The sequence below is a fragment of the Tetrao urogallus genome (assembly GCF_951394365.1).
Source record: "Tetrao urogallus genome assembly, chromosome: 2".
Taxonomy (NCBI): domain Eukaryota; kingdom Metazoa; phylum Chordata; class Aves; order Galliformes; family Phasianidae; genus Tetrao; species Tetrao urogallus.
The window spans coordinates 67703073-67728686 of NC_136814.1; the positions used below are offsets into that span (position 1 = coordinate 67703073).

General features: G+C 38.1%; 1 protein-coding gene across 1 annotated transcript in view; it reads left to right on the forward strand.

Moving 5' to 3' along the window:
- The window catches only part of PREP (prolyl endopeptidase), a gene marked incomplete at both ends in the record, with an annotated part of 93305 nt that overhangs the window by 33479 nt on the left and 34212 nt on the right, over positions 1-25614 (forward strand). The window contains 2 exons of the mRNA XM_079549934.1: positions 15097-15288; positions 23924-24121. Of these exons, the coding sequence (XP_079406060.1) occupies positions 15097-15288; positions 23924-24121 (390 nt within the window). The remainder of the gene's footprint in view (positions 1-15096; positions 15289-23923; positions 24122-25614) is intronic.

Here is a 25614-nt window from a genome sequence, read left to right on the forward strand (position 1 = left end):
GGCTGGTTTGAAAAGAAGAATACAACAGGATAAACATATCCAGTTGGAAAAAAAAAAAAAAAAAAAAAAAAAAAAAAGCAAAGCTGTAAAAGCCTTTTTACTTCCTTAAATTTTAAACTACTTTTCCTGTTTATGCTCAATTACATGCCCATCTTGTTTTTCATTGGATATTTGGACAATACAAATAAATTAAATTTGCAGCTTTTCTGTGTAAGAGACTGAAACGAGCGAACCAGGCTGTCCCATGAGAATCAGCAAGAAATGGAACAATTAAATAAGTAAGCCTTTTTTGTTAACAATTCATAAGTAGTAGGAGCAATGCCTTACTTTCCGAAGTAGCAGGACAATATTCTAGCTTTCCCTTTGTGTCTCATTCCAGATAGCTGAAAAAACAATAAACAAATCACTCTTTTCAGCTTTTCTTTATCCCACTGGTCTCCTTGTCTGACTAAGAGAAGCTGACAGTCATCAGTGCTAATTTAAATTGTTCTGTCGCCTCAAGGTGCCTGACTTTGCTTCCTTACCTTTAGCTGCCTTTGTTGTTTAAAAAAAATTTCCATTTTTTCCCCCATGTAATTTGATGTTTCCATTTGCAAGAGCGAGCATCATCTTCAGTGATGTTGCTAGTGAGGAAGAATTACAAATAAGGAACATAGTGTGTATTTTAATGTTTCATCCTGTACTGAATAGTTTTGTAACATGATATGGACATTAAAATATTGAAATGTTTAAGTATTTATCTTTCAGGTTCTTTACTATCCCATGGAACTCACAGTCCTGAGCTACATTTCTATTGTTAAATTCAAAGAGAGGCAGAAAAAGATGCATTATAAATCTACATACTAAGATACTAGAATTAGAAAGTAGGCAGTGTTGAAGTGGGATGCACGAAGTTGAAAATACATAGGATGCAGACACTCCCTCTGCTTTCATGCTGCCTCTCTGAGGTATTACAAGACATGCAAGGAGGCAGTGTTTCTCTTGTTCCTTTTGCACTTTTTCCAGTCAGCTCAGGATAAGAAGCATTCACCTACACAGTGAGAAGATCTGATTTCATCTCTCTTGCTGTGTTAAAAGATTTGATGTGCTCTCTCCCACCTATCAAATACTGTAAACATCAGACTTTATTACTTATCTTTCTAAGCTTTTCTTGCATGTAGCCAGACCCTGCTTGAACTGGCTTCCTATATACTAATAAACTTAATGGATTGATGAGTGTTTTCTGGCACTAAGAACAGCTGACTTTCAACAACCTATGTCAATACTTATACAACCCTCTTACTCTGCAGTGCTTGGGTGGCTGCATCCAGACTGCTTATTAGAAATGATTCCTAGCCTTAAATTGTACCCCAGCCTGGATTTTTTTTTTTTTTTTTAAGACTAATTAATTTATTGATGTATTGATGTAGTCTATGATTTACACAATTGAGAAACATCAGTAGGGGTTGACTTGTGCTGCAGTCTCTTTTCAGATGTCCATGGAACAACTGCTGACATTCAAGACTTTTCAACTGCGTGCCATTGCAGTTTTCTCTATCTCGATGAACATTCATTGTATCACTTACTCCATTTGCAGTAGAAGGTTTTGAGACAATACAGTGTACTGAGTAACCCAGAGGTTTGAAAATAAAGAACTTGGAATGTATGTACAGCTCTCACCCTGTATTTTCCAACTCCATTTGTAGGAATCCTCAAATCGTTAACAGTAGTAGGAAGTACTGGCATCAGTGCTCTCCTGACATCTAACTGGTAGAAAATCGCATGAACGAGACGACTTCTACTCTAGTGATAGCTGCTTAGAATTTAATTTAGTCTGAGCTAGTTGGCTAGGATCCTTTGGTCTCTGTGGAGATGAGGGAAGTGGTACTTCCAGGTAGCAGTTTTCTTTATCCTAAGCAATAAAGAAGTATTGTCTTTCTTTTCATGAAATGTATCAGTATTCTGGATTAATAGCTTAGTTTTGCATATCTTAGGTAATAAACAGTGGAATGATTTTTGTAACAACCTGAATAACTACCTGAATGGCAAATAAGGGAAGTTAAATGGTGACATTTGTATTTGGTGGCAGAAGCTGAAGAGGACTTTGGAGCCCTTACAGTAGGTTCTGTCTATGTAGTCTAGGTTTTGGAAAAACTGGAACAGGTACCTTAAGCAATCCAAAATAAAAGCTCACCTTCATTATGAAACAACTGTTTTATGATTTATGGAGTTTCAAAATGGATAGTATGATCATGTAGTGTAATAGCTTACATATCTCACTAGCTTCCATGCCAATTTTCATCCAGAGGTTAGAATATGCTTTTAATTGTGCAATCCTCATTTTTTTTTTAGAAGTAATTCTGTACAGGTGTTCTAGTCAGACAGGCGTTTTGCTAGAAGTGGAGTTTCTCTTGCCTATCATTTGTAACTTTAAAGAGCAGAGTTTGTTAGCAGTATAATCCCGATAACTAGAATCAATCTGTTTTTCTTTTAATGAGTTTGGCACGTTTATTTTGTGCCATTTCTCCAGGCTGAAAGAAGCCTCTATTAAGTGCATTCCCAAATATGGCATGGTTTTAAACTTTGTCCTATTTCTTTACTGGTCTTCAATAGATCTCAACTATCAGCAACACAGATTCACGTTATCCTTTCTTTAAAAAAAAAAAAATAATAATAATAATAATCTTTTAGCCTCAAAAAGGAGATCTTGTTCAAACTACTGAGCAATGAATTTCTTTGTATCTTACTTTTTCTGTGGAACTCAGTTGTTTTTTTTTTCCATCTCAGGTATCTTATCTGTCGTGGCTAATGTTTATGTAACAGAGCAGTTACTCTTTTAGGGGATACCAAACGGACTTCACTTGGTGTATGGTAATACAAAGTAGTCAATACAAAAGTTAATCCATGACTTGCTTGTAGGTAGGAATTAAACTGTGTCTTACATGCTTCATTGTGCACCAGGGCTGGCGATGGAAATAGGGTAATACAATGCTGGAATTACTTTTCTAAGGAAATACTGAGGGAGACTGCAGACTCATTAATCTGATGTCTGTGCAACGTAAGCTAGTAGAAAAGTACAAGAATGTAATTAGGAGTTACCTGAATAAAAATGAGCCTGCTTCAGTTTTCGAAAGGAAAAGTTTGCCTTACAAACCAGTTGGTATTCTTTGAAGGGAATGTAGGTAAACTAATTTGTACAGTCATGTTGGATTTCTGAAAGGCTTAAAACTGAGTATGTCACCAAAAAATTATTCTTTCCAGTGTGAGCACAGCATAGAGATATACACCATTGTGTATTTTTCTTTGCTGATGTTGTCTTTTGAGATGGAATTGTTTTCGCTCCATACTTTGTCTTCAGCTCAGCTTCTTTGCTTAGGTGCTATATGTATTTTAAGTCTAAAACTGAAAATTGGTATTTTAAGTACTTGAGGAAAATGTTAGTTGTGGAAATTTGCTGGGTCTTCTGTCAGCTCTGCTGTACATTTAGTACAGCGCTGTAGATGTCAGCTAGTCCAAAAAAATTACTTCCATGTGGAGGGAACCTCTGGTTTAACTCTCATCTTTTTTATGAAATACTGTTTGTCCAATATTTGCTATTTCATTATTACTTTAGTAATTATCACTTAATACATTTCATTAGCTTTCTATACAGCTTGAATTGTGGCTCCTTCTTGCATGTACTCTTTAAATTGTGAATGAAAAATTATGTAATTAAAGACTTTATGCAAGCATGACATTAGTTCTGCTGTAGTGAGAACAGCTGTCTTCTATATTCATTGATTCTTTACATATTTCAAGTGTCTGGGGACCAGTGGAAGTCAGGTTGCACTGTGTAGGATAGAAAATAGTCTTGAATCTAAGTGGAGATTACATCTAAGAAATGAGAGTAGACTGTTTCCCCTTTTCTGTATAGGAATACATGTGATACTTTGTCAACAGCCATGGGTTAATTGAATTTACAGTGTGATCTTCCATAATAATCCTTGCCAGAGTGTTTTCCCTGGTAGATAACTTATGAAACAGTGCTTCTACTTCCTTCCACTAATATTAAAGGAAGCATCTTTTCTGCGTCTCATGTTAGATAGAATGTTCTTCATGCTTCCCTTCCCTCCTTCACAGTATTCACACTGTGTATAGGGTGAGTCATTTTGCTCTTCAAATATTCAGTTGGTTTGCTAAGATTTTAACTGGGCCATTGTGAGCTATTTGTGTTAAGAACGGGACTTTCTAAACTAGAAAATCACTGCACAGCTTCTGACAAATTTGTAGCTATTCTTTAATGAGTGTTGGGATTCTTGTTGGTTTTGTTTCTCTGATTGTCAGCTACTGAACCTACTAATATAATTTAATTTTATTTTGAGATTCAGTAGCAGAGGTGCAACAACTGTATGTTGTGTCAGTAAGGATAGCACTGTGGGTTCATGTCCAGGTGTCTGTCTCTCATTCAAGACATCAGAATTCCCTACTTTTCTTGCAGAGCTGAACATAAATGTCTCAAACATTGATTTATACAAAATTTTTAAAAACTATCTACTGCAGTATATTTATTAAGAAAAGAAATAAAAGCAGCACAATTGCCCAGTAATTCAGTATTGTAAGGCACAATTTTTTAGTAGCTGTTCTATTAAACTTGTCTTCTACAGTACTGGCAATGCTCTGGAGTTTGCTTGTGTGTTGAACCAATCAAGCAAAAGAAACTTCTCATTAATCACCTTACTTACCTGTTGTACTCAATATACCTGAAAATGCATCATACTAAGCAAACAGTTGAATACATAGCAATCAAGCATTTATACATTAGAAAACCTTGCTGTACAAGTTTGGTTTTTTAAAAGGTAACTTTTTTCTCCTAACATGTTTCTTATTTTTCCTGTGTCTGGCAATAACTTTTTCCTTCTCTCCATAGATTGTTTTTTTGATTACGTTGTCAGCCTTGACTATTTATTCTTCTGAATCTTGTTTGGGTGCAGGGACAAGGGAAGTTAGCACAAATATGTAGGCGTGCGAAGGGGAGTAAGTGAAAGCTCTTTAATCAACCTTGGATAAAATCTTAAGCCAATATGACACAGCCAATTGGTCTTTTTGAAGTTCTTAGTACTGACCTTTTCCTTTTTGTGTTATAGCAGTGCCCAAGAAGCCTAATAGAGAATTGAGATCCTCTTGTTACAGGTACAATAGAGCTGATTTATTAATCGCCACCACAGAGCTCTGAACAGACCCCACTCTTTTCTTCCTGGGGGAGCTGCATCATGAGAACAGAGCAAGAAAAGAGGGGCACAAAGCAGGTTGGGGTGTAGAAGAGAGACCTTTCTTACATCCTCAAAGGATGCATCAACTCTGAAAGACTGCTGTGGGTTTTGTAAAGCAGAAAACTTAGAAGACTTAGAGTAACAGCCAATTGAAAAACACAGGCTACACCCTAGGTTGTTGATTGGAAGAGATTTTCCTGTGAACGCAGATGTTGAAGATGTGGGGAGCTTGGAGAGAGGATGGTGATGGAAGTTCTTACATTTGGGTATTTGGGAGCAGAGACTTTGATAGTTTATCTGAGAATCAGAGAATCGTAGAATTGCTCAGATTGGAAAAGACCTCAAAAATCATCAAGTACAATTACAACCTAACTATACTAGTCTAACAATCCTCTACTAAATTGTGTCCCTGAGCACCACATCCAAACAGTTTTTAAACACAACCAGGGATGTGACTCAATCATCTCCTGTGGGGAGCCTATTCCAGTGCTTAACAACCCTTTCTGTAAAGAAGTTTTCCCTGATATCCAAATTAAATCTTCCTTGGTGCAATTTGAGGCCATTTCCCCCCTTGACCTGTCACCAGTGAGAAGAGACCAACCCCACTGCTGCTGCACCAACTTTTCAGGTATTGGAAGAGGGCAGTAAGGTCTCCCCTCAGCCTCCTCTTCCCCAGACTAAACAGCCCTGGCTCCTTTAGTTGCTCCTTGTGGGGCATATTCTCCAAGCCCTTCACAAGCCTTGTCCCCCTTCTTTGGACCTGCTCCAGCAACTCAGTGTCCTTTTTGTACTGAAGTGCCCAAAACTGAACACAGTAGTCAAGGTGAGGCTTCACCAGGGCCGAGTACAGGGGCAGGATTACTTCCCTAGTTCTGCTCACCACAACATTCCTGATACAAGCTAGGATGTCGTTGGCCTTCTTGGCCATCTGGGCACGCTGCAGGCTCATATTCAGCCAACTGTCCATCAGTACACGAAGGTCCCTTTCCATCAGGCTGTTTTCCAGCTACTCCTCCTCGAGTCTGTAGGGTTGCCTGGGGTTGTTGTGACCAAAGTGCAGGACCCAACACTTGGTCCTATTGGAACTCATACTGTTAACCTTGGCCCATTAATCCAGTCTATCCAGGTCCTTCTGTAGTGCCTTTCTCCCTTCTGGCAGATCAACACTCCCTCCTAACTTGGTGACGTCTGCAGACTTAGTGAGGGTGCACTCAATCCCCTCCAAGATCATTCATAAAGATGTTAAATAGAAGTAGCCTCAGTATCCAGCCCTGGGGGACCACTTGTGACCAGCTGCCAACTGGATTTAACTCCATTGACCACAACTCTTTGGGCATGACCATCCAGCCAATGTTTCACCCATCAGAGCATACACCCATCCAAATAATGGGCAAAGTTGTTGTGCGGGAAACTGTCAAAGGCTTGACCGATGTCCAGGTAGACCACATCGACAGCCTTACCTTTATCCACTAAGTGAGTCGCCTTGTCATAGAACAAAATCAGGTTTGTCAACAGGATCTTCCATTGATAAACCCATGCTGACTGGGCCTGATGCCCTCATTGACTTTAAATTGATCCATGATGGCTCCCAAAGAAGAGTGAGAGGTAGATGAAGCACACAAAGGAGATAATCTTGCCTGAAATATTGAAGAACTATTAGCTTAAAAGAGGCTACACAAACTGAGCAGAGACCAAAGTTCAGTATTTGCTGGTTGCAAAGTTGTCAACTGGAACTGCTACTAGGCTGGTATGAGAAGCAAAGCAGATTGCAAGAAGGATTTGAAAAGCAGTGTTATTGGCTGTAAGAGTTTCTTTATTCTGTGTTTTTGTTTAGAGGAGCATTGTGTTTTTCCTAGACAAACTGAAGAAATGTGCTCTATGGGCAGGCAGAAAAGCAAATATGATGTTTGTCAACTTTCTGTTGATATTAGATGTATATGATCTTTTTGTACTTTTGTTTAGTCTTGCAGCTTATAAGGTCGTCTCTAAAATAGATAAATAAACAGCAAAGAACAGTGCTATATACAGTAACATCAAAGGGATGAGTCAGTATATTGTATATAGGCTGAAAATGTAGATCAAATCCCTTGTGGTGAAAATGGACAAGAGAAAGGATAGTGAGAGAACAATAGACATCAGCTGGAAGGCTGAGTGTAGCAGGTGAAGAAAGACTTTTCTGTGTTTTAAGAAACTTTAAAATAATAATAATTTAAAATAATAAATATTTAAATAAATAAATAAACACTTCAAAAATCTGTATTGAAACAAAGCCTTCCTGTCCTAGTTCCCTAGCAAATAGGGAAAAAAAAATCAGCTCAATCTTGTAAAAACATGTGGAAGCCTTAGCTAAATTGTGTTTGCTTTAAGAAAGCAGTTTCATATCCTATAAATAGTAATTCTCAACAGTTTTCTCTTGTTGTAGATGTTCTTAATTCAAGGGGATTCATTAGCAGTAAGGTTAAACGGGTTACCATTTGAATAAAGAGATCTAATGTCTAGCTGGACGTTGCATTTATAAAGAGTACTTGCAATCAGGTCATTTTTTAGACTGTGTATGTTAAAGTGTGGTGTGAGAAATCACTGTTGGTTCCTGTTTCTCTATTGCTCTGTTTTGCTGCAGTAGGACATGAGCTATAACTCTCTAAACAAAGCATATATATTCTCTTCTGTCCTTTGTGTAATCATCTAAATGGAAATAGAAAATAGAATAAAGTAGAAGCCTTGAAACTGATCAGTCTCTGCTCGTAAAAGTGCTTGATTTCTTTCTTTTGGGCTAGTCTTATCTATCTTTTCATGTCTGAACTTTTTAACTCAGAAACAAAGATTGCCTCCTTCCATTCTTCTTTTTTTTTTTTTTTTTAAGTTCAAAATATATTGCATTACAGTGAGTAGCCATCATCCACAGGATAAGTTGTACTGGGAGCTCTCTTTACAAATGTAACAAAGGTTCATTCCTTCCAGGGAAACCTTAGTATCTCCTCTCCTCCAGACATTCATAAATGAAATCTGATCCTATGAGGTTCAGATATTAATTTCAAACATAGTCCAAGTTTCTTGAGAATCTGCTTTACCTTTGGAGACCAGAGTGACACACTTAATTGAAGATTTGTTGCTGTGAAGAAGAAAGGAAGGGGGGGGGGGGGGGGGGGAGAGAAGAGTTATTTTTTGTAGCTGCCTTGGTCTGAGTGAAATCTTAAAAGCAAGCTGTATATTGCATGATTCAAAATGCAGGTAGTTTTTGATGCACATGTAGATGATGCCAGTGAGGGGCTGCATGCTGCCCTGGATATGTTATCATACTACTAGGGCCATGAAGCTGTCTTCTAATTTGAACCACAGTGCCTACTGTGAGAATATCTATCATGTGTTGAATGTAAAGATTACTGTGGATTAGTACCATGATATAAATTCTGGAGTAAATGCTCAGTTTTCAAAATCTCTTCTTATAAAGAATATTTGAAACTTGGAAGTCTCTGAGTACGTGGATTTCCAGGTTTGAAAAATCTCTAAAATAAAAGCCTGATGAATCTAATTTGCTGATATTCTGCAGTAAGACTGCTTCTGCATGAAAGTTCAGACACTTTTTATATGGTGACTTGCTGAGCCTGTGCAATTAAACTGTTGGCTGGTTTGAGTGGAAGCTGTGAAAATTAAAAGATAACTTCATCTGCCAGTCAATATAATTACTTTTGCAAGGAACATGCTACCACTTTTTTGGTTGATTTGGTTTGGTTTTTGTTAGTATGTTGGACACTAGAAAAGGATGTTGGCTATATAAACTAGCATTCTAAACATTCTATGGCTTTCGTCTTCACAAGTGTCTTCTCTGGTGACAAAATAGTGTGACATTTTACAGTAGGATGTAACTTTTCATATTACTTTTTTAATTGAACTTTCTTTGGTACCCACTGTAGCAAGTTCAGAAGTTGAGGTAACAAGGAAACTTTTGATGCTTAAAACATCAAAAGTAGTATCATGTATTTTCTTAAGAATACTTTTTTGCATCCAACTGAAACTACGGAGTGTAAGATGAAGTATAATTAAATGGCGATTAGTATTTTATAGCTTTACCTGATCACTCTGGCTGCTGGAATACATGACAAAGGTTGAGTAAGAGTTCTTCTTGCTCTTAATTTTTCTCCCGACATCAGATGAAAAACTGCCATTAGCTGATAAGTAAAAACCCTGTCTCTCCAGCCAGCATAGTGAGGCGGTTATTTGCCACAAATGGAATGTTTGGCCTTTCCATGAACCATGAAATACGGAAGGAATTACTGAGAACATTAGCAAGCTGATGAAGAGTGATTCTCTAGCACTCTGTCTTTCTCACAGAGGGCTGATGGCAGGCTCTCTGTGATCATTCTTGCTATTATAATCACAGTTTGTTCAAATTAGCTTTTCTTTCCCCTATAGTTTTCATCAGTCAGCCACAAAGCTGCTTCATCACAGAGAACCCTCAGCAGACCATTGAATGTTTTGCAGTGTCCTGCTGAGGACTGAATCTGTGCTGCTTACTGATTTGATTTTCTTTTTGATCTCATTGATCTGAAAATTTTCTTTGAAAATCTGTACACTTTGTTATTTTTGCTCTAATTATTGCTGAAGAAGGGTCAGCTCTATGGGATTATGTTTTTCTGCTATGTGGCACAGCTTTTACTCACAGTCAGGTGAAGGTTATAAATCCTGTTCCTACAGTTGCAATTGTAATGCAATTATTTGATGGTGGGTAGTTCTCTGGCAAAACATGTGTGCCAAACTGTTTATAGCTCTTAAGCAATGCACTTCAGTGGAAGGACTGGCAGGAACAAGGATTAAGTTATAGCAACATATAGAAAATTATCAACAACTTTAACCTCGTGCTTTTCCAACATGTATTGCATTGCATACTTATGTGAATTAAACTTTGAGTCTTCAGTGATTTTGGTGCTGAGGGTAAGGCAGCCTGAACTGAAAGCACTTCTTAGTGGATCACCTCTGAGATATATTCTCAACAGATTGCTAGTAAAACCTGCAAGTCTTAATAAAGATCTTGTTCTTCACTTCTTCCTGCCTTCCCTTCGTTTAAGGAAGAATGAATTGAGTGCACCACCTCTGGCCTTGTCTTCTTGGAATTAGAGACTTTTCTTTCTTAGTGCTTAGTTACTGAGTTTTATCTATCCAAACATAAAAAATTAAGAAGAATTTTTTTATTTTTGCAAGTGCATTATTTTTTCAATTCATTTTCTGTCTGTGATCATTCTTAGTTACAGAGTTAGATAAGTTAGTGCTTTTGGAATGCTTTTTTTACTTCATAACTTAAAGATGTATTGTTTCTGTTACTGGAATGCTGTTTGAGACTGAAACAAGGAATCCTTCACCTGCCTTTAGATGAGGGTAAGCAGCCTTCCACTTATTGGCCTTGGTGACCATTTGTCAAAGTATTTAAAGGGTGAGGAGAAACTGTTTAGACAACTAGATGCATGTATGTGTTTGCCTTTGGTCATGGATTTAATCAGCAAGTTAATGCCCATCCAGCCATACAATGGAAGGTGTGCACGTGTCTTCCACTATTTGCAATGAATGAGTGTGTTGTACACATAACCAGTGTACAGAGATCTGACTGCAGTCTGTGGCCCATAGCAGGTCCATCATCCTTGCTCTGATGGAAGATCTGGGCACTGCAGCTCCAATTAAGGTATTTTAATAAGTTATTTTGCATGAAGACTTTTTAGATTTCATCACACTTCCTATCTGTTCTGAATAGTTGTTGTAGTGTTGAGAAAAAGGACTTGGGAGGTCTTGTGTTATCCCATCTATTCTTGTGTATTCTTTGTTTTCCTTCTAGTGGTGGTTGTAATGTGGGTCCTCCATGGTCAAGCACGCTTTCCTATCTGTACTGCATGCTTGACTGCTCTTTTGGTTACCTCTGATTGCTGGAACATCCTCTTCTGTTGATGATGCTTATGATAACAGCTCTCAACCTTACTCATTCAGCTGCTGTAAGACCTGCTCTGTTACACATGTATAGAGAATGTTCTGTAAGGAAATGAGCACTGCTTAAGGCCCACAGTATATAGTTCACCTTGATTTTGAATGTTTGATCGGTTACTGTAGAATCTGCCTAAATTCATGCCAAGTGAAGGCTGCATGCAGAATACCTTCCATAGTACTCAGTAGCTACCCATATAAACAAAAGACACTTGAAGAAACAGAAGAGTTGCACTTAATCTGGTTACACTGAGCTTAAATCTAAATGTATGTCTCCCCATCTAGACAGACCTGTAGATGCATTCCTGACACAGAAAGACAGAATCTTTGCATTTCAAATTATGTTCCTTTAAACAAGCTTCCCTCCTGGTGTAATGTGCTATTTTCAACAAAAATCTGCTTTGTCTGTTCCCCTTGGTGCTTTGGGTACTGGAGAGACCAGTTTGAGACAGACAACTCCTTTGTCTGGCTCTACCTGTGTTTTCATGCCCACAGGTAACCTAGAGCTGGCCCCTCACTTTAAGTCAGTCAGCATCTCCTATCTCAACCTGTGATTAGTTGATGACCCTTGCTAATCTGTCAGGGAAAGAAAAATCCTGTAAAACAGATGAACATTCTTCTAGGTAAACTACTTTAATCTGCTATACTGTTCACTCAAGCAAATGCCAAACCAAGCATGAAAGTGGAGGCCTGCTGCTGGAGGAGGGAGATAAAGGAGTGTGCAGTTTTGGTTCAGTCAAGCTTCTCCTATGGCTCATTAATCATGAAAAATGTTCCTCCTCTTCTGCCTCTCTTTGCTGCTGCCTTGTACATACTGGTGCTCCCCTGTCATAGCAGTGTGCTTGGTCAGGCAACAAAAGGGAAAACCTTATTTTGCAGCACTTCTAAGGCAGATAAGCAAAACGAAAAAGTAGGCTAGGAAAAGCAGGGTGAAGAGCAACTCTTGAAGAGGTGCTGAATCAACCCAGCACCATGGTCATGCTGCTCCATACTGGCATGGCTGCAAGGGCTGCCCCTCTACTTGGAGACATGGTTATCAGCAGCAAGAAGGGGTTCAGCCACATAACAGATTCCCCCACCTCTAGTCAGCCTTATTGGAGCCCAGGGAAGTGGCTATGCCGGTCGGCCAATTTTTGTTCTTAGCGCAAAGGAAAAAGCAAAACAGAGCGATATAAGGCAATGCTGGGGCATTCTTTTCAGTTGCAAACTATATCTGAGTCAGCTGCAGTCCACAATACAAATGCACTTTCTATGGCTGGGTTTCTTCCTCTCACTGAAAAACTGCAGCAAGTAGTAGTAGCAAACGTAGCTGATGTAATTGTCCCTTTCAGCTGCTTGTAGTTGCCTTGTTACTGGCTCTTAACTCAGGCCAGATATTGATGTAATTAACCACTTCAGTGAGACAATGGTTTAGAGGTAATTCATCTGCAGTATTTGTCTTCAAAGGACTGTATAATATACACTTTAACAAGACGAATGCTCTTGATTTTATTTTTATTTCTTATTTTTTGTAATAACAACTTCGTGTATCTCGTAGAGTATTGGCTCTCTCACTGTGTACTGATTGTTCTTTTGGGACTGGATAAATGAGTTGCAAGACAGCAGTATAAATCGTTAATGTAATGATATTGTGCTTTTTCTCCACTGAATACTATTTTTTCTTTTGACTGTGCAGTTCACAGTTACTGTGTGCATTTACCATAAAAAAGAGTTTTTTTCAACAGTCTTGGGATTCCTTTTTATGAAGTCTTGTTCTTCCTTAGGAGGATGATTTCATTCTGTTACATACTAAAATACAAATGTGCCAGTATTTTTATAGTGTTATACTGCAATCAAATTTTTATCTTGTGAAACTGCTATGTGTGTGAATTGATATCTTACAACAGTTTCACTGGTATATATTAGAGTTAAATGTAGGATAGATTTTCTGCTTTTAGTGGACTTTAAAGCAAGCTTTTTTTCCATAGAACTTCAGGAAGCACTTAGCAAGGTTTTTCTTCAGCATGAAATCTCTTGAGAAAAATGAGAGTTTGGGCCCCAGTGAAAAATAAAGATTTCACATGCAATATGTTCTCTCAAATACTAAGTTGACAAGATTATCTGCAAAGTTTATATTACAGTAGTATAAAAAGTAAAGTTTAATTGACTAACCTCTCACTTTGTGTGAAGAGACAGGGCAGTTTTCCATAAACTATATTGGCAATTAAGTGAGTGACATGAGCTTTATGAACATACTAGACCTGAGTACTCTTAATGTATTTAATGAGTTTAAAATGCCATGTCACTGCTTCCTCAGTTATCTTTTTTTGAACTTACAATTACAGCTCAGCTATGACCTAACTCTATTATCCTAACCAACTATTAATATTGTTGTGCTGATTTATGGAAGGAAATATTGTATTATGGACTTACATGAACATGCTTATGCACAGTTTGGGTCCTTTATGTAGAAACAACCTTTAGTTTTGAGGATGAAGTAGAAAATGGACAACTGTAATTTACAAACAGAAAAGTTTCAGTTTCTCTCATCAGTAAGGACTCTTACTTATTGCATGCCTATAATAGTATGCTTGGTTGATAGGTTGAGTTGCAGATGTAACAAGCATATTGATCTCATCTAATGTATTCTTCTCTTTCTTTTCACTGGCCTCTTAATCTGTTACAAAAAAAAAGTAAGATGTGAGAAAATAGCAGATTATTTCTGTCCCAACTCCAGGTTATTCAATATTAAGACTGTGGTAGGGAGTTAATAAATTGAGGTAGTTCATGGTCAAGAGTGCTGTACTTCTATTATTGGATGTGGTATTCTAGAAGGTTGATAGGGAAATTACAATATCATTCTTGATAAACATAATTTAGCTAACCATGTGTAGTCCTTCTGGTGGTGGTGACAAGCTTCTGTAGAATAACATCCAGGAATGTTGTCTCTGAGTTGACAGGGAAATGTTTTATATTAAAATGTATTGTACTAATTCAAATAGCATCACTTCTTTTCTGTGGTAAACTTTGCTTTCAAGGTATATGGGAAACTTCACACTTTAAGAAGAGATCAAATCTTTTGCAGAAAGAAAACGAAGGACTTCTATAGCTGAACACTAACACTCAGCAACTTTGCTGTAGAAGACACCAGAAGGCTGTACTGCCATTCAGTGAGATCTGGACAGGTTCCAGAACAGACAGGGAGCTTGTAGAGAGAGTCCAGTGGAGGGCCACAAAGATGGTGATGGGCCTGAAGCATCTCCCTCATGAGAAAAAGCTGAGAGACATGGGGCTGTTCAGCCAGCAGAAGAGAAAACTGAGGGGCATTTTTTCAAATTTTTTTCACTTCTAAATATTTAAAAGAATAGTATCAAGTAGATGGGGCCCACCTCTTTACAGTGGTGTCCAGAGACAGAAGAAGAGGCAGTGGGGACAAACTGCAACACAAGAAGTTCCATATGAACAGGAGGAAAAACTTTGAGAGTGAGTGAGTACTGGAACAGGCTGCCCAGAGAGGTTATGAAGTCTTCTCCTCTGGAGACACTGAAGAACCTGTCTGGATGCTTTCTTGTGTAACCTAGGGAACCTACTTTATCAGGTAGAACTAGAGGATCTTTAGAGGTGCCTTCCAACTCCTACAGTTATGTGATTCTCTGGTAGTTCTGGCAGTATTCTTCATGAATTTAGTTAGAATTTCCTCGACGTGTCCATGAACTGGGATTTTTCCCCTGCAGCCTATTAAGCTGGTTAATTATTCATACATATTAAGCCCCTCCAATAGCATTACCCCTTTTGATTGCTTTTGTTACCGGAGAAAGAACCTACAGTAATTGTAGTAATTGTGAGGAAGCTCTTGCTCTTGGGTGTAAGGAAGCTTTATTTCAGAAGTTGAGGAATTCACTTTATATGTTTGATCTTGCAGGAATTCTTCAGTGGGTGAAGCTGATAGATAACTTTGAGGCTGAGTATGAGTATGTCACCAACGAAGGAACAGTATTCACTTTCAAGACAAACCGTCATTCTCCAAATTACCGATTAATCAACATTGACTTCAGTGACCCAGAGGAATCCAAGTGGAAAGTTCTCATCCCTGAGCATGAAAAAGATGTTTTAGGTAAGAATTTGTCATGTAAAAGTCTTTCTACTCTGTTTTTTTAAACTAATGCTGTCATTAGAAAGTTGGATGATCTTGTACAGACCTTACTGTTTTACTATGTTTAAATTTTGTTTAGGATTTCGTGTGTTTGCTTGCAATTAAGTTTTGCCTAATACTTGAGAGGTCCGGATTCCATTCTCCCCTCCCCCTTCCTCCTCTCTCCCTCCCCCTCTCTATCGTCCTGTGTGGCCATAAAGGAGTCACTTAATCTGTCCTTGTTTTAATTCTGTTCTTGTAGGAAATAAGGGGAAGACATTTTCCTGCTTTGTGTTAATGTAGTAAATGCTTATTAGACAGTTGGAAATTACAGCAAGTGGGGCTTTGTAAGCAGAAAGAAGGAAAAGAACAAGCATAGTAGTAGTATAGCACACTATGAGCAGACTTGGTCAGAGGTAGGAAGCAGTAGTAGAAAACCTCAACACAGTCAAAGTGCATGGAATTCTTGGAGTATAAAAGTGACTTAAAAACAGAAATGTTTATTTTTTTCAAGGTATATTGTGATAAATTTTCTGAATTAAGGTTCAGCATTGGGAAGGTTTTTTATCCCATTTTGGGGAAAATGATACTAAAACACTGTGCTAAAATTAGTTTCAGATAATAAAGAAAAACTTCTCTTGAACTATTTTTTTTGACGTATGCTTTGTGTACATTCATGTAGTCTAATTTGCAGACTGTGCAGATTAGACGACATGATTTATCCAACTACCATAATTACAGCTATACAAAAAGATTCAACTTCTTTTTTTTAATCTTTCTGTATGCAAATTTACTAATTTGCTGTCTGCTACTTTTCCAATGAGGAACTGTTTCTTAGAATGAGTAAAATTCTCTGTATATGTGATGGACATACGTGTATGCTACCGTATATACTTCTGTCTCTTACTAGGACAAATCTAATTGGCTGCTATTCTGATTAAGATCTCACCTTCCAAGACCTATAAGAAACCTCACTTTCTGCACTGTATCTTGCCTGATTTCTGCTGTAGCCTAGACAGGCTACAGTCTCTATATGGCATAAATGGAGAATAATGAAGTGTTTATGGCATATTATTTGATATATTCTTCAGTTGACCAGAAGCTCTCTGGGCAGTCTTTGTCCCATCCGTCCAATGTAACAGTGTGAGGAAAAATGAGGCATCTATGGGGCATGTCCAGGACTGCAGTGATGTTGCCAAACAACTGGAGTCTGAGTTTTGCAAGATTTTGGGTAAACACAGAAGTAGTGAGCAGGGCTTAGCGAGACACAAAACTTTTTCTCAAGAGTATGAACTCTTTGAATCATGAACAGTCTAGATTTTAAATGAAGTACATTTCCAGTTCTAGACAGTGAATAAATGTTGCACGCAAGTTAAAAAACTGCTTCCAAGTTTGATTTTTGATTGCAAGCAAATTTGCTGACTGTCCATGAAGCCATATGTAGATTACGAGGAACAGTATTTTATAGAAAGGGATCAAGCTGAAGAATTGACTTACAGAAAACAAGTGTTGAAATAGAATGGGATAGAGGCATGTGATTGGCATAAAATACATTTAACAGACGTGGGTTTACTTGCACTGTGATCTGGGCAGCCTAGAGGCATTGTGCAATGTCTGTGTAGGCACTAGATAGATATTCCTTCCTAGCAAACTTAAAGCCACATCTGTTCTTCGCTGCACCATGTCACATAGCTCAATTCCATTTTGTTTTCATTCTAAAGGAAAGTCATACTGAGTTCATGTTTGTGCATGTATTAAAAAACAGTATAATGCATGCAGCATTCCTCTAATGGATGATGTGCGACAGTCTTGACTATATAAACATAACAAACGCTGCAGTTAGAGAATCAAAAGCCCAGATAAATGGGTTTGCTGGGGGCATTGGCCTTCAGACTATAAACACAGTGGGCATTCAGCTCTTACACACTTGAAGGCAAACATAATCTGTCATATGAAACTATCACAGTCATTTTCAAGACTCTATTGTGTATTATCAGGCTTCTGCTGGATTTGAATGTGGAGCAAGAAAAGGCAGTCATATGCTTGTTTTTTGCCAGCTTTTTGGGTGGTGCATGATGGTATTGCGTTAAACGAGCAAATGAAAGCATCCCCACAAGAAGGTCGGTTATAAATGTATCTTAGAGTTAGCGCTACAGTAAAATAAACTTGAATTGCTCAGTTGCTTTTCTGTGGTAGACAGTTGCAAGTTAGCGTTACATGCTCAGCACCCACATAAGGGATTTTACCACTTTTAGGAGGTTGTAGCCCTGAATAAATTAACGCACTTGAAGATAGCAGGCAAACCAGTCATTGTCATTTCGTTTTAATCATTCCAAGATTTGGTTTGGAAATACATAATTATAGCAGAAGGCAGTTAATAATTCATTGCCTCGTGTAAGCCTTGCAGTCTAGGGAATTTGATTTTGTGTGATCTAGAGATGACGATGTAATGAAATGCCTTCAGCAAAAGCTAGGACAGCAGTGATTCATAGTGTAAATGAGTGTTGCTACTTGTCCACTTCAAGATATGTGAGCGAGACTGCTTACTCAAATACAATCAGTTGTGTTAGAATTTCCTTATAAATACTATAGGCAGTGGTCCTCCTGGCCACAAATGTTTCCTTGTAATTTTACTGGATGTATAAGTACTCCAATCAAAACTCTGACACAATCTGCTTTTATTTCTGTGCGTTACTTGAATTCTGTTTCAGAAAACCTTTGCCACATGCATATAGATCTTATTTATGATTAATAAATTAAGTATTAATAACAATAAAATTCTGCCACTGTCCATTGGTGGTAAAAAGAGAAATTCCACAAAGTGTCATAATGCATTCTTAAGGAACATGCTAATATGATTTAACCAAGAAACAAATATTCTTGCCTACAAGACAATATGGATGCCAATTTTACCAGATATACTTTGTTTTAATTGACTTTGACATTTTTTAATTTTCAGAACTGTTTAGAAATAAGCTAATTTGGGAAATACAGGGAAAAAGCAGTTATTGTCCCACATTGAAGCTGATCACACACCTCATTTTACAACAGGGACGTCATGGTGACTTGAAATTAATTTGGATCTCTTCTCTCTGAGTTGGGGGGAAGAAATAAATAATGGCTATTTGAAAATGAAATTTCAAATGAAATGGAATGAAGAACCTGAGTACATCTTGGTGTGCAATGAAGCTCATTTCCCTCCCACTTTTGTGCTTGTTTATGAAGTGTTACTCTTGATTTTCAGGGAACCTGAAATTTAACCCTAGGGGAGGTTCATGTCTAACATTGAACTTGTGGTTTGAATGACTGCATAGCTGCAAAGGGTTGTGCTGATTTCATTCAAAAGCAGCTGTGTAACCGTGACCACTGTGGTCATTAGAAACACTTGGATGGTGGTTTGTGTTGTTATAGATCTCAAAAAGTTATTAAACTATCTCATTGCCCTAAAAGTGCTCAGTACCTGTGGGTGGAGCAGGGCAACTTAAAAGTGGCAGTTGCATCCTGCCATGTAGTTGGGACTGTGAGAAGAAAGATAGATTACCTAAGTAAGGAGGGCTAAGAAGTAAGAAATATTCCTGAATGTCATAGATTAGGTAAGTGATTTTAAACAATAGAACCATATCCTTGAATGACAGAACTTAAAGGTCATCTAGTTCCAATCTTCATGCCTCAAATCTCAACCATTTAATAAGTAGGGGCAAAGCTAGCAATGTTTCTGTACCTTGCAAACATCTGCACACCTAAATTCAGAGCATGTAAAATGCTTGCCTTCCTTCTGCTAGCTTGTGCTAGAGAAAGGCAGTAATTTCTCTAATACCTCTAACCTTCTAAATCAGAAATCCTTAAGAATCTGCAGTGATAATGAACAAACATCCAGAATTATCAAGTGTTTTTGGAGATGGTTATCTTTTGGTAGCATAGTTGAAACCAGGAGAGAAAGTCTGAACTGAGATCACAAAATTATTAATCCTGAATGGCAGGGAATCTGTATGGGTGTGAACAGTCCTTCACGTTTATCTCAGCTGGCAGAAAAATTGTGCATTCCTTTACTGTGTGTTGTCTTTCAAAATACCCCTCCTCCACACTGGAGAGTTTTGTGTTCAAAGTAAAGCAAATGAAGGCTTGCATGGATGCTCTGAGGAGCAGCTGTTCTGTCTGTTACCCCAAGGAGGTACTCTGGGGGGCTGGCTGGCACACCGTCATGACAGAGAGGAAGAACTTGGCTGCAGTGCAAAGGACCAGACTGATAAATTCCTAATGCAAGATGTGGTGTGGCTTAGCTGCCATGTTTCTTAGCAACTAAGAGCTAAGATCTGGCCAAGCTGGATGCATCCCTCGATCAGGGATGTAGAGGATGTGGTCTAGATGCATGTCCCTGATTTAAATCTTATTCTGCTTCCCAGGGTAGGGCTTTGGTGTATCTGTTTAACTCAGTTTACCATGGAGAAGCTGTATCAATCACAGATGACTAAAGCCTACTGATTATTTCAGAAAGCATTGTTCCAGATGTTTGCAGCTTCAGAAGAGCTTTGTCCACCCCCCTGCTCTCTCATTTATGTGTTTCATACTGAGAGAATGTGGGGTATAAAATCCTTGTTGTGCTGAAGTTGGCTGGAGCTTTGCCCTTAACTTAATCATGGCAGTCTGTCACTGATGGTGTCTCAGAGGAAAGACAGATGCTGTGAGGACTTAGTTGCCCTCACATGTTTTAAAATGATTCATGGTTTATTCTGCAAGTTGCTAGTGCTTTCATTTCAAGTCTATCTTCAGCTATCTTTTAGTGGTAGTTATGGGTCCTTTTGCTTGATACCAGCATGCATATATATTAATCTGCTGAGACACTGAACATTGATTGCCATCATATTGATGATGATCATTTGGATGACCAAAGAATCCAAAAATGACCCAAATCCATTTCCTAGCTAAAGTTTTCACAGCCCATTAACACATTCTTATTTGTTGAGTGGATGTATGAGCATATTGTATAGAAAATAACTTGTCAGTTTCTTTTTATGACTACGTAGTCATCAAGATGGATATTTTCATTTTCAGAGAGAAATGGAAAGTACCAAGGATGCTCCTTCCTGCCTGCTTTTAGCACTGACCAGTGTTTCCATCCATCTCTGATGCCTAAGCCAAAGGATCAGGTTGGAAAAGGCAACCTCCTACTAGTTTATTGTTCAGTATGTGAATCTGTAGCGAAACTGAACAGGGAAGTCAAAATAGTTAGGTGATTGTATGGGAACTGCTGAGTCACGGCCTGAACCTCTGATTGATCACCTGAGGTGAGCCATGAGTCAGCCAGAGGAGCACAGGTGAAGGCAATTCACCTGTGCTGCCGGAAGCCAGGCTCCACCCCTCCTTGACCCATTTAAGAGCTGGCTACCAGTGGGGAAGGATCTCTTCTGGAGATCGCCTCTATTGGTATTTTGTGGTGAGCCCAGCCGAAGGGTAAGCCTCCCATTTTATTCTCTTTTGTTATCATTGTCCACTTTGCCTAACTCTCTTGATTATATTGTGATTGTAACATCTTGATATCTGTTGATTATACAGTGATCTACATCCTACAGTTGTTTATCGCTGCCTGTTTTCTGTAAAAGTGCAGTAGTGGTGTCAGCCCGAACTTTTAGACATGTGATGCTTGTACACACGGTCTTAAAACCTTCAAGGAAGTGCAGAGGCACGTAGAGTACATTGCGCAAAGCACGTACAAAACCAGAGCCTGACTGCTGTCACAATAAACTCAACAGTACCTGCAGTTCTCAGTGGTGAGCAGGGGAGTAACTGGCTGAGCTTGCAGTCAAAAATAGCTCTTTTTAATAATTTAGCATTGTTTGCTTGCTGTATATATAAATGTTGGGTCTTAGTCTTTCTTTTCTTCTGCTCTTCCAAGCTTGCTTCAATTATTTTGTTCTGTTTTGATTTGCACATATTTATGTAGGTTCCATTACTGTAAGTTTTGGAGGCAGTTATCAAAGCACCAAAACAATTATTACAAGGATATGCTGCTGAAATCTCATAGACAATTTTAAAATTTCCCATTGTCTTCTCATCTAATACCTTCAGCTTGCTGAAAGTATCTTATTTGTAAACGAACCAGTTGATGATAAGGTTAAAAGTCCTGCTTCCTAGGCAAGTTCTTTAGTAGCAGGAAGCCAGAAGCCTCATGCCTCCTGGGCAAATTAGTCTCTTTTTTTTTGTTTTGTTTTCTTTTTTTAATAGAAAAGAGGGATATCTAATGTAGTTTGACTTTCAATGAAAGCATCCACTAAATTGCAGTGCTTTGCTAAACGATTAGTGAGAAATTAAGGTTGATTGCAATTTAATTTTTAAAATAAAGAATTCCTGAAGAGTACCTATGCTGAAGCAAGGTTCAGCCTGAAGAAAAGAAGGCTGCGGGGTGACCTCATTGCAGCCTTTCAATACCTAAAGGGAGCCTACAGAGGGGAGGGGAATCAACTCTTTGAAAGGGTTGAAATGTGTAGGACGAGGGGAAATGGTTTTAAGTTGAGGGAGGGAAGATTTAGGTCGGACATCAGGGAAATCTTTTACCCAGAGAGTGGAGAGGTGCTGGAACAGGCTGCCCAGAGAGGTTGTGGATGCCCCGTCCTTGGAGGTGTTCAAGGCCAGGTTGGATGGAGCCCAGGGCAGCCTGGTTTAGCATTAAACATGGAGGTGGTTGGCCCTGCATGCGGCAGGGGGTTGGAGATTCGTGATCCTTGAGGTCCCTTCCAACCCTGGCCATTCTGTGATTCTGTGAAGCAGAGCTACGTGTATAATATGTTTGAAGTTGATCTGAGAGTATCTCAGTCCATTTTGTGAAACTTTGCCAGGGAATTTCAAGACTAAACAAACACATATTTGTTACAGATATTACTGAGAAGACGGAGTTCACAGGAGCTCATTGTTACAGCAGGATGTTACTAGAGGGATTTAATTCAGATTTTTTTTATTAGAGATCTGGTTATAGATGTAAATGTTGGCAGATTCGTGCAACGACAATGTAATAAGTGCTTCAAATGACTGCATATTTTCCTTGTATGCGACAAGGAATGATTCAAAATATGTATTTATGTATAATGAAGTCATGAAGCATGTTTTGTTCTCCAGTCTTGCTTAAACTCCAGAAGTAAAATTAGATGACCATTAAATTTATAAACAGTGTTATATTGCATGCTGTTATACCAGACCATGGCTTTGTGGCTGAACTTTTGGTTTATGTTGTATTCTGGGACTTCTGTTCAAAAATTCCCAGATTTTTTAGGCTAGAAGTTTGTGAGGGAGTTGAAAAGTCTGGAGGAAAAGGACAAAAAGAAAAATAAGAAAAAGTGATTTCAGGGGTGATGTTTGGGAAGAGGATGGAGTAGTAAAGCTTTAACGTCTTGTTTATATAACAAATTTATATGGTTCTTTCTGATCAAGCTGAAAGAAGGGTAGGCTGTAGTCTTGCTAGGTTCAATCTCTTGGGTATCATGACAGACCTAAACTCCATACGAAAGCAGAAGCTGTTAAAGAAGCTAAGCTGTGCAAATTAGTGAGTTCAGAAGGAGCTTGTTACCCTTAGTAGAAGGGGCACATGATATGTCTCTGAACTTCTGTTCTGGCTCCTGAATGCTCAATTATGTTTTTATAAGACAGTGTTCAGTACAACTCTATGAATTCAAGTCATTTGTATTTACAGGGCTTTGAGGAAAGAGAATGAGCTGTTAAAATGTGAATAATATACTATAGAATAAGATGGAAATTATGCCAATGTTTTCTTGCTTCTGTTTTGTCTTTTGCTCCTGCGTTGGCATTTTAAATTCCCCACTTGCTGCTTTGACACTGGCAGCATGCCCCAGTCATTCCAACCTGATTTTTCTTGCTCACTTGAGTCCATCTTTTTGATTTTGCTCCAGTAGATAAGATAAGGCATTGTGTAATGCTGGCACCGTATCCATGATTTTCATTTCCAGTCTGACTTATCAGGGGAAAAGTGGCATATGCGTGGTTGGAAGAGGACAAGAACCACAACCTCACCAATGCTACAAAGAAAACTAATTAATCATGTCCATAATTCCTGTATGCCTGTTTGAGTATTCACAGTGTTCACAACAGCTCTTTTCCTATGCTGAATAGAACTTGCTTAGAAGAATAGTCTCCTGAATAATGAGACAATAAAAACAGGATGGATGCTACCTGGGTGCTATACATACTGTGCAACTCAGAATAATACATCTCTTCATTATTATTAGTTTAGCTTAAGTCCAAATAATAATGATTTTATTTTCGCCAGTAATACTTGTGGGAAATGCATGAAAGTTAAAACAAGGTCTCAGTGGATTTTTTTTTTGGTATCTCTGGTATTTCAGAATAATGTTCATCTATAAGTGCCCAAAATGAGGAATAATCTTAGTTAAACGATTCATTCTACCTGTGTCTGCATAAATTAGCTTAAAGCAATGTGGTCAGTGCATGTTCAAAGAATGTAATCTTGTATGTTTGGGTTCACTTTTTTGTTTCAGAAGTCAAGTGACTTACAAAACTTTAAGAGTATGGTGTATGTATTTATGTATGCGAAAGAACTTCATTCAATTTATATATTATGTTTATTTTTTTTCTTTTCCATGCTCTTCAGAATGGGTTGCTTGTGTGAGGTCCAACTTCCTCGTTTTATGCTATCTGCATGATGTGAAGAATATCCTGCAACTTCATGATCTAGCTACTGGTACACATCTCAAGACTTTCCCATTAGAGGTTGGGAGTATTGTGGGATATAGTGGACAGAAGAAGGATAGTGAAATATTCTATCAATTTACTTCATTTTTATCTCCAGGTAAGATGTGGGTTTTTTTTTTTTTCCCACTACATATTGTGCTTTTTCCTGGGGACTTGAATTCTCTTGTTCAGTAGCTACTAAATACATCTACAATGTGTTAACTGTGTTCCCTTCCCTGGGGAAAGGGGCTGCATGCTGCAGAATCTACCAGTTGGGAAGTCCATGTTGCTTAAGTAATGAGCATGTTTGAGACATCTGTGTTTGGAAAGTACAAAGGAGTGGCTTGTACCAGAGATGACTATGGTTTGGGATATTAAGTGCCAAACCATTACCAAAATGCCATCTATGACTGCTTCTTTCATCACGTGGTTTCCTAATATGCACTTATTCTGCCTGCTCTGAGCAGCTGTATATATGTATAACAGCTGCTCTGCCTGTGACCACCTTGCATGGTTTCCTTTGTGCTTTCATGTTACTTTAATGCTGCTGTAATGCTTCTATGTATTTTCACCTTCATTAGGCTTGCTAGTCACTATATGGCAAGTACAATTAAATAAAATACTTCCCAGAAGGTTAGAGTATTCCTCCTTTTATTCCTCCCATTAATTCATCATTATGAAAATAAGTTTTACCAGTTTTTAAGTATTGGTTTTCATTTGTATTCTGTCGTCAATCTTTATCTTTGATTTTCCACAGTCTATAAAAATGATTTAATGAGGCAATTAACTTGTGTCAGATGTGTCCTCCTTATTTCATTTTTCAGTGTAATTTTTATAGCCATAACTTCTGTAATAATTTCAGGAAACCAAAAGCAATTACCTAAAAGGTACACAATACAGCAGTATTTCAATCAAGTATTGTCCACTCTGGTTAATTTTATTGCAGAGAAAATTTCTGTGGAAAGCTTATTGCCTTAAACTTGTACTGTTCTTTACTTTAATACATGTTTAAATAGAAGTTTTATACTGCTCAAAGTCAGAGATTTTTCTCATGCAAAATCACTTGGAAAAAACACAGATGTGTCTCAAGCAAGTGAGACTGCCTTCAAACCTTCAGGATCAGGATGTAAAATAAATGGTAGGAGACCAAATTCTGTTCAGTCACATAGGTACTCTCTACTACTCTGTCACAATCTCAAGTTGATGCCTCGCTCTTTCTCTTATCCAGGGTTCTGTTTGAATTGTAATGTCAAAATATTTTATTGTAAGGAGAAAAATGACTTGAATAAAATTCTTAGTACAGTTATTCTTGGTCTGGTAGCTCTGGGGGAGATGTTTTAAAGTGAACTTTATACTTCTTCCAATTTTGTCAGTCTCAATAAATGCTATGTTACTTCATGAAAACAAATGATTTTCTTTTTTTCCAGTTTGTTTAATCCGCTTTCGATACTAACTTTGGGCAGCAAGAATTATTGTCTTTACAGAAAACCTTTGCACCCCTCTTAGATTAAATGTATCATTTTTTAAGAAGTGTTAACTGAAGGAGTTATCAAGAGCTTTTTTTCCCACCCTGCTGAATTATCATTCATTACTCCATCACAATGCCTGTCA